Below are 13,308 nucleotides of genomic sequence, written 5' to 3'. Positions count from 1 at the left end.
AGGCGAGCCTCTCACAACACATGAAACTAGAGAGAGAGAGAGAGAGAGCTTCCCACACTGCAGACTAACTCTCGGAAACTTCAGCCTCGGAGATTTAAGACGACAGAACGAGTGTAAACATCCGTCTCTGAACACCCCCCATTAACTCGGCACAATTAGATGCTCGTGGAGTCCTGGAAGTGACGGGCGGTTATTTAAATACCTGCTGGGTGGGTTAGGGATGACTACACAAATTGTCAGTTGCTGTGACATTTTGATTCGTCACCAGGTCATCTCTCGTCTGTGTGTGTTGTTTGTTAAGCTGTTGGCCTTAGTGTTGTCATAAACGACCTGTGACAAAGACATGTGTTTTAACTTTATCAGGAGCTAAAGATACTCATCACTAACTCTAATGTAATCCTTCATCATCAAACAACCCGTCTCTACATCTAGTTTAGTTGGAAATGCTAGAAGGAATGTAAAGAGATCCTCCAGATCAGCTCCTGTTCCAGATTGCCTGTTCCTTTGAATGTCTGCTCTACCGAATGTATTGTCTGTGTCAGGCAGTCAGGGAGGAGCGACTGGGTCAGATACTGTACCAGGAAGTGCAAAGTGCAGCCTGGTTCGCATTCAAATGATCGGCCACGTGACAGCAGGAAAAAAAAAATCCTGTCCAACCTGCTTGGCAACAGCAAGCAGAAAGAAAGAAAGAAAGACAGACAGAGAGAGAGAGAACACTATTTGTGTTTGACTCATAGCTCGTGGCAAGTTTCGCTTGAGTCCAGACACGGTTGAGCTCGATCAATGGAGAGAATTAATAATGTGAATTACAGTAATGACTTGAACCTCGGCCAGGATTAACTGGAAACTTTAGGTCACCGGTGAGAGATGCTGGTCAATTAACATGTCGTAACAAACGTGAGAATTACCGTTAATTTTCACATCTAATTACAATCAATTGACAGATCAATAAAACAACATCTAGTATATAGAACAGTCGTGCAAATGATGAATGGAAAACACTTCTTCATTCGTCAAATTGGCCTTTTTTGTTCAGTTACACTTACTACAGTCAGTGCATACTTAAATGTGCTGTAAAATATTTGAGAACATTGTTTTTATACTCAGAACACACAAATACACGGTAACAGATATATTTTATTTTTCCCACAAAAACAATGTACACAGTGTACATCCCAATCAACACAAAGTTGCATATACAACAATATACCGTCTACATACAAAACAGGAGAATTTACTCACAGTACACAGTTACAGTAAAAAAAACAACAACAACAAAAAAATGTGGGAAGGGGTATACGCATTTGTGGATTTCGGTCATACACTTTCCATCTCCAGGCAGAAAAAAAAAATTCTCAATAGGACTGAGGAATGGGGAATATGGAGGGAGATAAACAACTATAAAGCGCGGGTGGGCAGTGAACCAGTTACGAACCAGAGCAGCCCAGTGGAAATTCACGTTGTCCCAAATGACAACGTACCTGAGCTGCTCTGGTGGAACGAGTGTGTTGTGTAGGGTGTCCAGGTGTTGGCCCATGTGATGAGTCAGTACGCATAGTAGGGCAATTACCGTAACTTTAGAATTTTGTGTTTTAGAACTGCAATTTGAGTGTAGAGCAGGAATTGTGCTTGTAGTTTAGCAGAATTGGTTCAGGGGGTTGGTGCATGAGTTACATGTTGTGGTCATTGTGTCTCAAGTACCAATTTTTGTGTAAACAATTGAGAAAACCTGTAAAACTAAAGCTTGTTTGGCCACTATTAGCTAAAACAGTCTTAGCCCAGTGTGACCTGTATACTAGTTTCACTTAGTAGGTGTACCTAGCAAACTGGTATTTAGCTTTAACTAGTTGGCCTACAAAAGTTGTGATAAATAAATGAATAAATAAATAGCTAGCATTAAGCTTTAGCTTGGTAGTTCACACCAGATGTACCCATTAAAAAGACATCACAAAATATGTTTTATTTTAAGTAAATAGATACATGCTAGCATTGAGCTTTACCTTGGTACATAAAATGCACCCATTAAACTAGCATTCAGTTTTGCCTATGTAGCCACACAGTGTACCCTGTAAAGTAGCATTTCCATTTTAGCAAGGTGGGCTACAAAAGCACTCATCAAACTAGCATTTATCTTTATCTTGGCAAATTTAACGTTCCCTGTTAGTAACACTTCGTTTTAGCTAAGCACTGCCTATAAAATAATTTAGGTAAGGTGCATCTATTAAAGTAGCATTTAGCTTTAGCTAGGTACACCTGGCGTAGTCTGTAAAGTAGCATTTAGCTTTAGCTAGGTACACCTGGCATAGTCTGTAAAGTAGCATTTAGCTTTAGCTAGGTACACCTGGCATAGTCTGTAAAGTAGCATTTAGCTTTAGCTAGGTACACCTGGCGTAGTCTGTAAAGTAGCATTTAGTCTGAGATAGGTACATAAGGTGCATCCAATATAGTAGCATTCAGTATTAGCTAGAGTACAAGCTAACAGTATATAAATACACTCTATGTTGTGTCTATCAAGTGAATGTATTGACTTAAATCCAGTCTATGAGTACAATGAATGTGTAAGTTGATGAGTGTGTCTACAATGAATGTGTAAAACAATGCATCACGTGTGTGTCTGTGTATTTAGTCACCACATTTCCAGAAGTTGCCTTACTGACCCACATTTATGTTATTGTTATGTGCTGATGACTTATTAATTGATCACGTGTACATGTCATCTCATGTTGTTTGTGTGCGCTGCTGGTTTAGACGCTCAGGTGAGACGTCAGGTAGGAGAGGGGCGTGGCCTGCGGAGGAGCTGTGACGAGGCGGAGTAGGAAACTGTGCACACACAGGTAGATCACAAACACTCTGATACGGACGCACCGACACATGTAACCTGATCGATCGATCGACTGAAGCTTTGTTAGAACCTTCTCTTTAATCAACCGGAGTTCGAACACTTTCAGCTGGTTCCGGATCCAGAGCAGAGTCGTGATTTGTTGGAGAGCCTCGGTCGACGTCGCTGCAGGTTTCAGAGCCGACATGGATCAGTGTTCCCTGCGCTGAGAGCTTTACAGGAGGAGCTGTCACCGACCAGAGAGCAGGTTCTTCTGTTAACGGTGAGTCCCACAGCATGGTTCCGTCCAGATGGACCTGCTGCCTGTGATCACCTGATGGAGCAACATGTGGATCACATCGTGTGTTTGGATACAAACAGAGTCTTTAACCACATTGTTTTCTCTTTACAGACTCAACTACTTTACTAAATTACAGTTTTAAAGGTTCTTCTGCGTTACTTGGGGTTAAACAAACACATTAATTAGACAGTTGTGGTTTAATGTGCTGGTTTTATGTGTGTGTGCGTGAATCAACACTGTGAGATTGAAATATTACTCAGGTAAAAGTAATGACCGCCCATATAAAGAGTACTTGAGTAAAAGACTAATATTGAATGTAATTAAGGAACAAGAGTAAGAGTTAAAAGAGTATATTTTCCTCTGTTGGTTACATTTCCCTGATCATCACTGCGGTAAGGATTGTAAAATCTCCCCTGGGGCAAAAACTGTCTACCTGAAAAACCAAAAGCATCATTACCTTGTTTCCTTGAGACACGCCCTTCACTGCTTTGATAACGCCGAGAAATATGTGAGTGTTGGCTGACGTTAACACGTTCCTCTGTGTGAGTGAAGCCTGTCACAGATGAAGGAGTGAGTGTTGTCCTGATCTGGATCTGATCTTGATGTGATCTCGGGCTTCAGCCACAGGAAGCGTCAACAGTGTCAACAGAGGCTTTGTGACAGAGGTCGTGTCTGCGCTGGATAAACACCGCTGGGGCCCATTTGAAGTCAGATAATGACTTGTGAGATGAAAGTCAGCCAGTTCGACCTAGCGACTGTGAAGCCACGAATGAAATGGTTTGACGCCTGGTCTCACATGCCACCAGGGTTGATCAGCAGCTGAGCAGTTAAAGATTGATCACTCTGTACACAGAGCTCTCTCTGTGTGCTAACGTGCGTTTCCTTTTTTGAATTTGAATGCAACTTGCAGGGAATTTGCCTCACGCCCACTTAAGCCGGGCGCACATTAATTGGGGAGTTGTCCCTGTAAAAATCAAAGATCAAGCCCGGGCTCGTATCCTGCTGCTCTCTGCAGCATCAGGTGGGTGAAGTAAGAGCAGGTTGATCACCGGAGACGTCGTAGCCGCGCTCTGTGTTTGGTTTTGGTTCCCAGGGTAGCTGACAGGAGAATGTTCCTGACTCATAGCTGCTGCTGCTGCTGGGCTTGGTGTGCTGATAAGCAGGTGATATATGACTGTACAACACCTCCGCTATCATGAGGAGGAGAAGCCAGAGGTCACAGCCGACTCCAGAAGAATTTGCTGCGTTTCACCCTTTCGATTTTAAAAGCAATAAGGAACATATGAGGGAGGCAGTGGCGGATCTAGACCAGTTTTAATAGGGGGGCCAGGTTGGGGCGGGCGTTTTTGTAAGGGGGCACATACAACCCAAAAAAAGGATAAATCCCTCATTCAGACAAAGCAGTGTTTACAATTTCAGCAATTTTGATTGGGTAGTAAACTGCTGAGACACTGGCCCCTGTTGGCCTCTCCCCCCCCCTAGAACCGCCCCTGGAGGGAGGACGCCTCGCCGGTGCAGCGGTGAACATTTAAAGGAGCAACAAGGAAGAATTAGAGTCCAAAACATTCAGGCGTTAACTGGGATTATCTACTGAGTGTGAAGAAATAATGCTAACCAGCTAGCCTCTTTCTCCAGGCCCTCCATGCCGTCAGTGTAAACACCAACATTCACCTGGAGAACTTCACCTCCGTATCCGAGGGTACATTAGCATCAGTTAGCAGTCAATCTGGCGGTATGCTGCCCATGTCTCCTGGCAGTTTGACTCCAGGGTGGCCCATTCTTACGTAATGCACCTTTAAAAACATATGAAGGAAATGCCCCGTCTGTCAGTGCACATCGCATCAACACTGTGTGAACAGAATCCTGTCTGACTGGTGTCCCTGAGCCGCAGACGTGATAATGTTTCCACCTCTTTTTCTTCGCGCTGCCTCAGGACTCCCAGCAGGTCGTTTTCCTCTGAGGCACACAGTGAGTCACGACCTGGTCAACACTGGGCGTACTTGTTCGAGCTTCTGTGTCTGTGTCAGTTTCCCTCACTCTAAACTCTTACTTACAGCGGTCCTGATCCTCTCCTGTAGGTTCATCTGATTCGTGTAGCCACGAGCGGATGCAAACGACACGTCTCTGTCCTCTGAAAGATGTGCACCTCAATACAAGTTTGAGATTCCGCCTCACGGGCCGCAGACAAACGGCTCGTTAAAAGTTGGCTCGTCGCTAAAAGCAGAACAATCCCCCCTCTGGCACGCGGCACCGAGGGCTTTCTGTGAGGTCTCCATGGCGACCTGACGAGGCCCGAGTGGGAGCGAACTCACCGTTTAACAGCGTTTTTTAATGAGACGAGGAAGGGCGCCGGTTCTTTTATCTGTGTCTTTGTGTTTAGTTTCAGGTCCCCTCGAAAGTTCCACCGATCGAGAACGAGATCAAGTTCCTCACGCCGTGTGTTTTTTAACCTTTGACCCTGCAGGCAGGTCGGCCGGGTCATGCTGATGGACCAGGACACTCAGTGGCTGTACCAACTCCTGGCCGAGGTCCAGTTGGAGAAGTTCTACCTGCGCGTGAGAGATGGCCTCAACATCACCCGCGTCGAGCACTTCGCCTACGTCAAGGAGTCGGACCTGGAGCACATAGGGATCAGCAAACCAGGTGAGCCACGGTACAGGCGTGTCCTCTCAGACGGGGACGGGTTCTTGAAGTTCTGTTCATCACAAGACAAAGACGGGTTAAGATTGTCTCCTGTTGACCCACAGTGGCGTGTTTGTCTTTGGAAAGCCGCTAATCAACCTTCTGGATTTACAACATCCATGGATTAGTGGTTAATTTCCATAAAGTGATGTTTGGCCGTAAGTCTTAAATCCACCTACTTGTACAGTCTAAAGCTCTCAGCCACAAATCCTGGCCTTTGTAAACAGACGGAGGGAGGCGTTTCTTTTAAGGGACTCTTCACAGTAGTCGCACTCCTGGACGAGGCTTTTCAACGGAGGGATGAAGGCAAAAAACGACCCAACTCGTCTCCCTCCATCCCGGCCAGACTCCAGCGTTATAGCAGGAGATTTAGATTCCTACCTCGGCAGCTCCAATGTCATTGTCATTCATTCACTTACTCAAGTTACTCAAATGTTCTCTCTTTCCAGCACAAAGGAGGTTGTGGGAGGCTCTGAAACGCCACAAAGTGAAGTCACGCTCCTGGATACCAAAGGTCGGACACATGTAGACGCCGCTGTAGGTCAAATCTATCGTGTGTGCGTCACGTGTTTCAGTCAGTAACACATTGTGGTTGATGTGTTTATGCGCGCAGTTGACGAGCGGTCGAGGGGATGGCGGGGAGCAGGGCAGCGGCGGCCCGGCTCAGCCTCAGGAGGGCGCTAGTCGGGCCCTGCCGTCTCTCATCCAGGACAGTGAGCTGCTGCTCGGGGAGAAGCTGGGCTCGGGGTCCTTCGGGGTGGTGAGGAAGGGAGAGTGGCACACACCCACCGGGAGAGTGGTGAGAGAGGTTTTCTTCTCGTTGTGTAAAGATGTTACTTGTAGTCCGTTGGGTGTTTCATCGTATCCGGCTAGTTTGAAACGCGGCTGATTCTCCGCCCTCCCTCTCGTCTGTTTGCCTCAGTTGCCCGTCGCAGTGAAGTCGCTCAGGAGCAGCATGTCCAAGCAGACGGAGACTCTGACCGACTTCCTCCAGGAGGTGACCACCATGCAGTCACTGGACCACCCCAACATCATCCGGCTCTACGGCGTGGTGCTCACACAGCCCCTCAAGATGGTAGGTTCGGACACGGAGAAGGGGGGGAGTTAACCGGGGAGGATATGTCGATCTATTTAAAACTGAGGCGTGTACGTTTGTCCTCCCTCCAGGTGACGGAGCTGGCCCCCTTCGGTTCCCTCTACGACACGCTGCGCTCGCGTCAGTACGAGTTCCCTCTGCTCCGCCTCTGGCTCTTCGCCAACCAGATCGTGGCGGGTATGGACTACCTGGAGACCAGGAGGTTCATCCACAGGGACCTGGCGGCGAGGAACGTGCTGCTGGCGTCCAGGGAGGCGGTGAAGATCGGCGACTTCGGCCTGATGCGAGGCCTGAGCCAGGAGAGGGACCACTACGTCATGTCGGCGCACAGAAGGATCCCGTTTGCGTGGTAAGGACTGAGATATTCAAAGGTGGAGGAGGGAACGATGTTTAATATTCTCGCTAATCGCCCGCTATCCCGCTCCCCTCCAGGTGTGCTCCGGAGAGTCTCCGCGTCGGCTCCTTCTCCCACTCCTCGGACGTGTGGATGTTCGCCGTCACCCTGTGGGAAATGTTCACCTACTGCGAGGAGCCCTGGTTCGGCCTGACGGGCAGACAGGTACCTGCTTGCGGAGCTCATGCCAAACGGCGTACTTGTGTTCACATGTGAAATGCGTCCCCGCCCTTGTTTGTCGATTTTAGTTTTGCAATCACGCTCCGCGATTCGGAGTTTCTCACATCCCCGACTCTCACTGTCTCCGATCCAGATTTTGTGGCGCGTGGAGCGGGAGGGCGAGCGTCTGGAGAGACCGCCGGACTGCCCGCAGGAACTGTACACGGTCATGAGGAAGTGCTGGGCCTGCAGTCCCTCCGACAGGCCCAGCTTCGCCCAGCTCACCACGATGGTTGCAGAGGTGTGAAGCGTTGTTTGAAGCTTTCGATTGAGTTTTTTTTCAGGAAAAAATCGTCTTATCATCCTCCTCACTTCTGTCTGTTCTCTGCAGGCCAAACCGATGGAGGTGCAGGCGACGAGAGACTTTGCCGAGCCCAGGAAACTCGCGCTCGCGGCCAGCGACCTCGTGACCGTCGTAGACCACGGGTGGGTGCGGGGAAGAAAGGAGGGTGGGACGGAAAGAGTAAAGGAGACACTCTGACCGACACAATGGGCCTTTTGTGGAGACAAAACAGGGCTTTTAAAATCGGCCTCCTCTCAAGAGTGCATTCCAGCCGTGAGCTCACGGCGTCCTCGAGTGCAGCCTGCTTTGTTTGTTTGAACAAGTCCAACAGCTCTCACGCTGTCGTGGTGCAAATGCTGTTGTTGTGACGCTGCTGGCACTTTGTTCAGTTCTCACTACCCATGTAATCTAGACAACGTGCACAGAAAACACAAGGTTATCGCCAAACAACATAAATACATAGAAAAGCCTGGTAACACTATCAGGTAAAAAAAAAACCTGTTTTTCTTAGAAACGAAAACTTCATTAACGATCAAACACAGTGTTGATAACGTTGCTCAGTGAAGCTGCTCTCCCGTCACCCAACAGAAGCTCTTTGGTTTCTAACTCTTTCCTCCTCTCTCTTGTGCAGTCTGGAGCTGTGTGAGTGGAAGGGCCAGAACCAGAGGACGCTGTCCGTCGGCTGGTTTCCGGCGAGCCTCACCGCGCCGTCGCTCCCTCCCGCCGCCCTCGCCGGGAGCTCGGCGCCCAACCCTGCTCCTACCCCAGCTTACATCTCGACCCCGATGAAGGGCAGCCTGCAGCACACGGGCCACGGAGACATCAAACCCGAGCGCTGCTGGGGGACACCTGAGGGCCAGGACGAGTCAGTGATGCTTCTCTTTCAGTCCTCTTGTTTAGGGTCTTTGGTGTATTTGATGTCATGTAAAATAACGCAGGAGTCATAGTTTACTGACTGAGCTAAATTCCATGTAATGACTGTAATTATAACCAGCTCTCTAAACAAACAGGCCCAGAGAGACAAAGTTCATCATAGTGGCTGTTCTGAGCAACATTATAATGTTTTACAGCCGGCGTCTCTTTTATGGCTTTACAGCCTTGGCTTCCTTCGCTGCTTTTCTTCTAATCTGTCGACTTTCCAGAACACTACAAAACAAAGAAAGAGAAATTCCTGAATGAGCGTGTCCCCATGTCTGTTATCATGCACACAAACACAGAAACTTTCATCTCACTGAGTTCAGTTTGCGGAATGCCGACAGCGGTGCAGCCCTGAACCTTCACCTGCTGTCGGGCGATAGATTCTGGTGGACAGAGGCGGTCCGGTGTGTTTTGTGTATCTCACGTGTTCACTCTTCTGACCCTGTGCAGCAACGGCAGCTGGAGGCCGAGCGCCGCCAGAGAGAAGAACGGCTCCAATCTGCAGAAAATGGCAGGTATGAATGTTCATTCATGCAGTTGACCACTCTGCCCTCTTGTGGCTTTAAAGTCTACCGTAGCTGTGCCTACACTCACTCTGAACAAGGATACCACTTCTGTTCATTACCATTATATTGATATATATAGAGTGCATTAAAGTCCTCCTCCTGTGTCGTCAGGTATATCCCGGAGCCTGGAGTCGGTCGTGAGCGGACATCGGCCCCGCTCTCAAACAGTCGGGGTGCTCAGAGTGGATCAACATGGCAGACTCATGCCTCCCGTGATGGCAGCTCACAGCGTGCAGATGCTGCAGGACCCTCGCCGCTTCAGCGAAGCCAGCATCATTCCGCCCCCGCGGCCGCCGCCACCCAACCTGAAGCGCTTTAACGTGAAATCCCAGAGGAGGCCCCAAATTGTCCCGGTCTCAGGCACACCGTGGCCTCCGCAGGCGGTCCAGCCCACTGGTGTGCAGCCTCATCCTCATCCGCCACCGCAACACCCACACCAACCCCAGCAGGCGGTCGGAGGCTCCAACCTGGTTAAAATGGCCCACATGGCGCGCTCGACCCCACAGCTGGACGATCACACAGACGGCAGAGAGAGGGAGCGAGAGAGGGAGCGCAACAGAGAGCGAGAGAAGTCGCCTCACGTTCAGCACACGAAGGACACTCTCATCTCACAGGTGAGAGGCGGATTCATGTCTTCTGTTTGAGTTGGAAAACTCGTGCGATGGATTGAAATATAAGCGTCATCACTCGTCTGTTCTCAGGTGATGGAAGCAGTGCATGGAGTGACCACTGAAGAGGTCCATGTGGCTCTTCAACGCAGCGACTGGAACCCAGTGCAAGCTGAGCAACAACTCAAGGTCAGACTACGAAATGACTCTCAACTTTAATAAAAGAATTTGAAATAAACCCAAAACAACATAAATCACATGTATCACATGTAAGAACTGGGGCAAGGAACAGGGGGCGGCATTTCACCAGAGGAACCGCTGCTAACTGCTGCTAACCGCTGCCAGCTGTAGCTGCCGTTAGCTTGTCAGCTCAGTTAGCCATGCAGCGGGTGGTCCAGACTGCGAGAGAGGACAGTCCCTGGGCTAGCTGCTTAGCATGCTAACTTCAGTAGATTTCTCTGCAACACAATACATGTTGAATAATCATACTTTTTGTTGAATTCATCATTTTAGTCAAGATTTCAAATTCTTACATATTGTTACATATTGCACCCTTTGAAAATAATGAATGATAAACAACAAATAGAATAAAAGATAAAAACATAAATATAAAATCACAGTGCAATGACAGAAATTAAGAAATAACCATAGGTTGTTTTTTAAAAAAAAGTAAGTTTTGACCCAAAAATGTAAAATATCAACAAAGGAAGGACTTGCACTGTTAGATTTTGCATATAATTAACTAATGTTCAGTCAAACTATCACAAACTACACTTGACATATAGAAAACCAGAGCCCAGGTAGAGTTGCTGTTGGGTGCATGATGGAGCCTGTTGTGTCCACTGTACTAAAACCAAACCTGGGAGCCTCGGTGTGGTAGGTAGGTGGGGGCGGTGAGTCGGGTGGGGGTTGCAAAATGTGTGCACCAACAGGTAAATCCGGTCACGCTCTTATAGGCATTTCTCCTGTGGACCAGGTAGTTTAGCATGATGCTGCCACTGATACTGATACTTGAAGACTTTTCACAGCAGCGATCCAGTTAATCTGAACCTCTTCACTTAGATCATTTGATCGATTCTATAAAGGGTCAAGAAATTGGAGTTGGATGCTCATCATTATCTGCAAGCAAATCCTGCAGCCAGTAGCTCTTTAAAAGTTTGCTGCATTTTTTAAAATAAAATTTGTGACTGTTACCAGTTACTCATGATGAAGTATCACTTATAATCATCAGCATGGGAGAAAAAAGCTGGGGTTTTGGAGTAAGAGCTTTGACCTTGAGATGATCCCTGCCCACGGCATCTTCCGACCCTCCACCCTGTTCTGCCACACCGTCCCAGGGAGGAAACAGAGGTCGTCGAGGATGGGAGACGTGCTCGTCAAGTTTGGATTCAGGGATGCTCCCGGATAACGTCTGGCGGCAGGGAAAGGACACGGAGAAAGTGAGGATGAGAGACTGTTACGCCTTTACAGAGACCTGTCTCCACCACAGCGTCCAGGATCAAGCTGTTGGCCTCGAGGGATGGACCGGGTTCAGAGCCGACAGAACGCCGGACGAGGAGAGCTGGACTCTGTGTTTACGTCACTGATGCTTGATGTTAAACTTTTACTATAAAGATGCCAACCGCTTTGTATAACACAAATATAAAAAAATGCACTGTTAATGTATATATATTTATCTAAATAACTGTATAAATGTTCTATTTTGTGTGAGTTATATACTTGCATTGTGTTTTGCCTCCCTGTTACGTATAATGCCAAATAAATCACCCTGAACCTTCTAATGTATATGATTCTGTGTAACATATATTAAAATAATTAAAATGTATTTTTTGGTTGTGTGCTCACATCATCCCAAATATCTCCAACAATGTTCAGACGCAGGGACGTCTGGGTGCGTTGTTTGGTCGCCTGTCGCCGTAACTTCCAGTGAAACGTCAGATGATAAGTCAAAGAGTGAGACAGGGAGTGAATAAAAATAAAAACCTGAGCATGTAATCCAAAGTCATGCTGCCTCACAACAACTCCCATGATCCCATGCTGCTTCACAACATTGTCAAACTGTGTCACTCATTTTAATTGTCTTGATTGAGAGACCCCACGTGGGAGAAAGAGCATAAGGGTGAATTGAATCAATTAACAGTGATTTGATGCAGTTTTTAAAAGCATCTTAAGGTCATTCATCACTGAGAACTTTGCTGTATGTGATCCTGTAGCGTGTTTGACTGCAGGACGCTCAACAATGACTTCACAGCAGGTGTTTTGCATTTGAATGCTGATGTTTTGAGCGGTGGCCTGAACATTTCCACCCCCAAAGAGAAAATAAGCCACAACCTTCTTTATGTTGTTATGGGTTGCCGCCTCTGACCTCCGTCTTCTCATTGTGTGTCTTCTCAGTTTGAGCAGCTGTACAGGCTGGGCCTCTGCTCCAGAGAGGACTGTATGAGGGTCCTCTTCAAGCACCAGTGGAACCTGGAGGTGGCAAGCCGCTACCTGATCCGATGGTCGCGGGAAGGCTCCGGCGAGAGGGAGCGGCCTCAATTCAGCACAGAAAGACGAGTCTGAAGTGATTTTTCTGGCCGACTTTGAATAAATGGATGGACACGGACACGCTCTGACACTGGAAGCCGCCGGGTACACCTCGCTGCGGAAGAGATGGAGGTCCAGTGATGATGAGAGTGAAAAAGTGAAAATGGTTGAATGGAACAAGGGGAAAAAATGTGCAGAAACGCATGAATTTAGCAAAAAGGCTAAATGTCCCCTTTTGAACGAGTCCCAGCACACGATGTTTTGCAAATAGTTTTTGTATCTTAATGAAATTGTACATATTGTTTTTAGAAATTGCAGTTTTTATTGAATAAAAGTGATGATCTGGTCTTAATGCTGAGCTGCCCTGTGACAATATGAGCTGTTTGTTCATTTTAAGTGAGACATGATTGACTGCCTGTATTTTATTTAACCATCAATAACAGATCATTCTCACACATCTCACATCTCAGTGTAGCAGACACACTCTGACACATCCTTTCATCTCTGCTTATGGCTATATTAGCTTTGAGCTGTTAGCGCAACACACCTGAATCCCCAACTGAACTGTGGTGAGTAGAGTTGCATTGTGGGTAATATTGACACTAGATTTTTAAAGGAAGAAGAGAAAAAAATATATAATAACTATCTCCTTTTATGCTACTTTAACGATTTAGTTTAATCTGAAAATGTTATAGAAGCTAGAGGCTCCAGGCTACATTAGCTGCTACTAGGCCACATTATACATCCAAATCTCTGATTAAGTGTTGGCAGTTGAGTTGCATTGTGGGTAATGCAGGCTGCAGGTTTTGAAAAGATAAGAAGGAATTCATGGTGTAGAAAAACAAAAGGCACTCTCTGGTTTTGCTGCTGCTTTAATGGTTTTGGAGGTAAAGGATC

At 47.3% G+C, this 13,308-nt stretch overlaps 1 protein-coding gene across 2 annotated transcripts; it reads left to right on the top strand.

The window, feature by feature from the left end:
• The first annotated feature begins 2,574 nt into the window (after positions 1-2,574).
• On the top strand, positions 2,575-12,494 carry tnk1 (tyrosine kinase, non-receptor, 1). 2 transcript variants are annotated; one of them, XM_030430797.1, is made up of 14 exons: positions 2,575-3,101; positions 5,584-5,762; positions 6,251-6,315; positions 6,415-6,600; positions 6,724-6,876; positions 6,969-7,246; positions 7,330-7,456; positions 7,605-7,751; positions 7,842-7,936; positions 8,425-8,658; positions 9,162-9,226; positions 9,389-9,891; positions 9,979-10,074; positions 11,117-11,710. In XM_030430797.1, exons 2-14 carry the CDS (start codon positions 5,600-5,602, stop codon positions 11,291-11,293), a joined length of 2,289 nt encoding a protein of 762 aa, XP_030286657.1. In that variant the 5' UTR covers positions 2,575-3,101; positions 5,584-5,599; the 3' UTR covers positions 11,294-11,710. The 2 variants fall into 2 exon arrangements, with proteins under 2 accessions (XP_030286657.1, XP_030286658.1); XM_030430798.1 differs by lacking the exon at positions 11,117-11,710 and adding an exon at positions 12,280-12,494 and having other exon boundaries at positions 2,577-3,101.
• The last annotated feature ends 814 nt before the right edge of the window (positions 12,495-13,308 follow it).

The sequence above is a fragment of the Sparus aurata genome, chromosome 10, assembly GCF_900880675.1.
Source record: "Sparus aurata chromosome 10, fSpaAur1.1, whole genome shotgun sequence".
Taxonomy (NCBI): Eukaryota; Metazoa; Chordata; class Actinopteri; order Spariformes; family Sparidae; genus Sparus; species Sparus aurata.
This window is presented reverse-complemented; position numbering and strand designations above follow the sequence as displayed.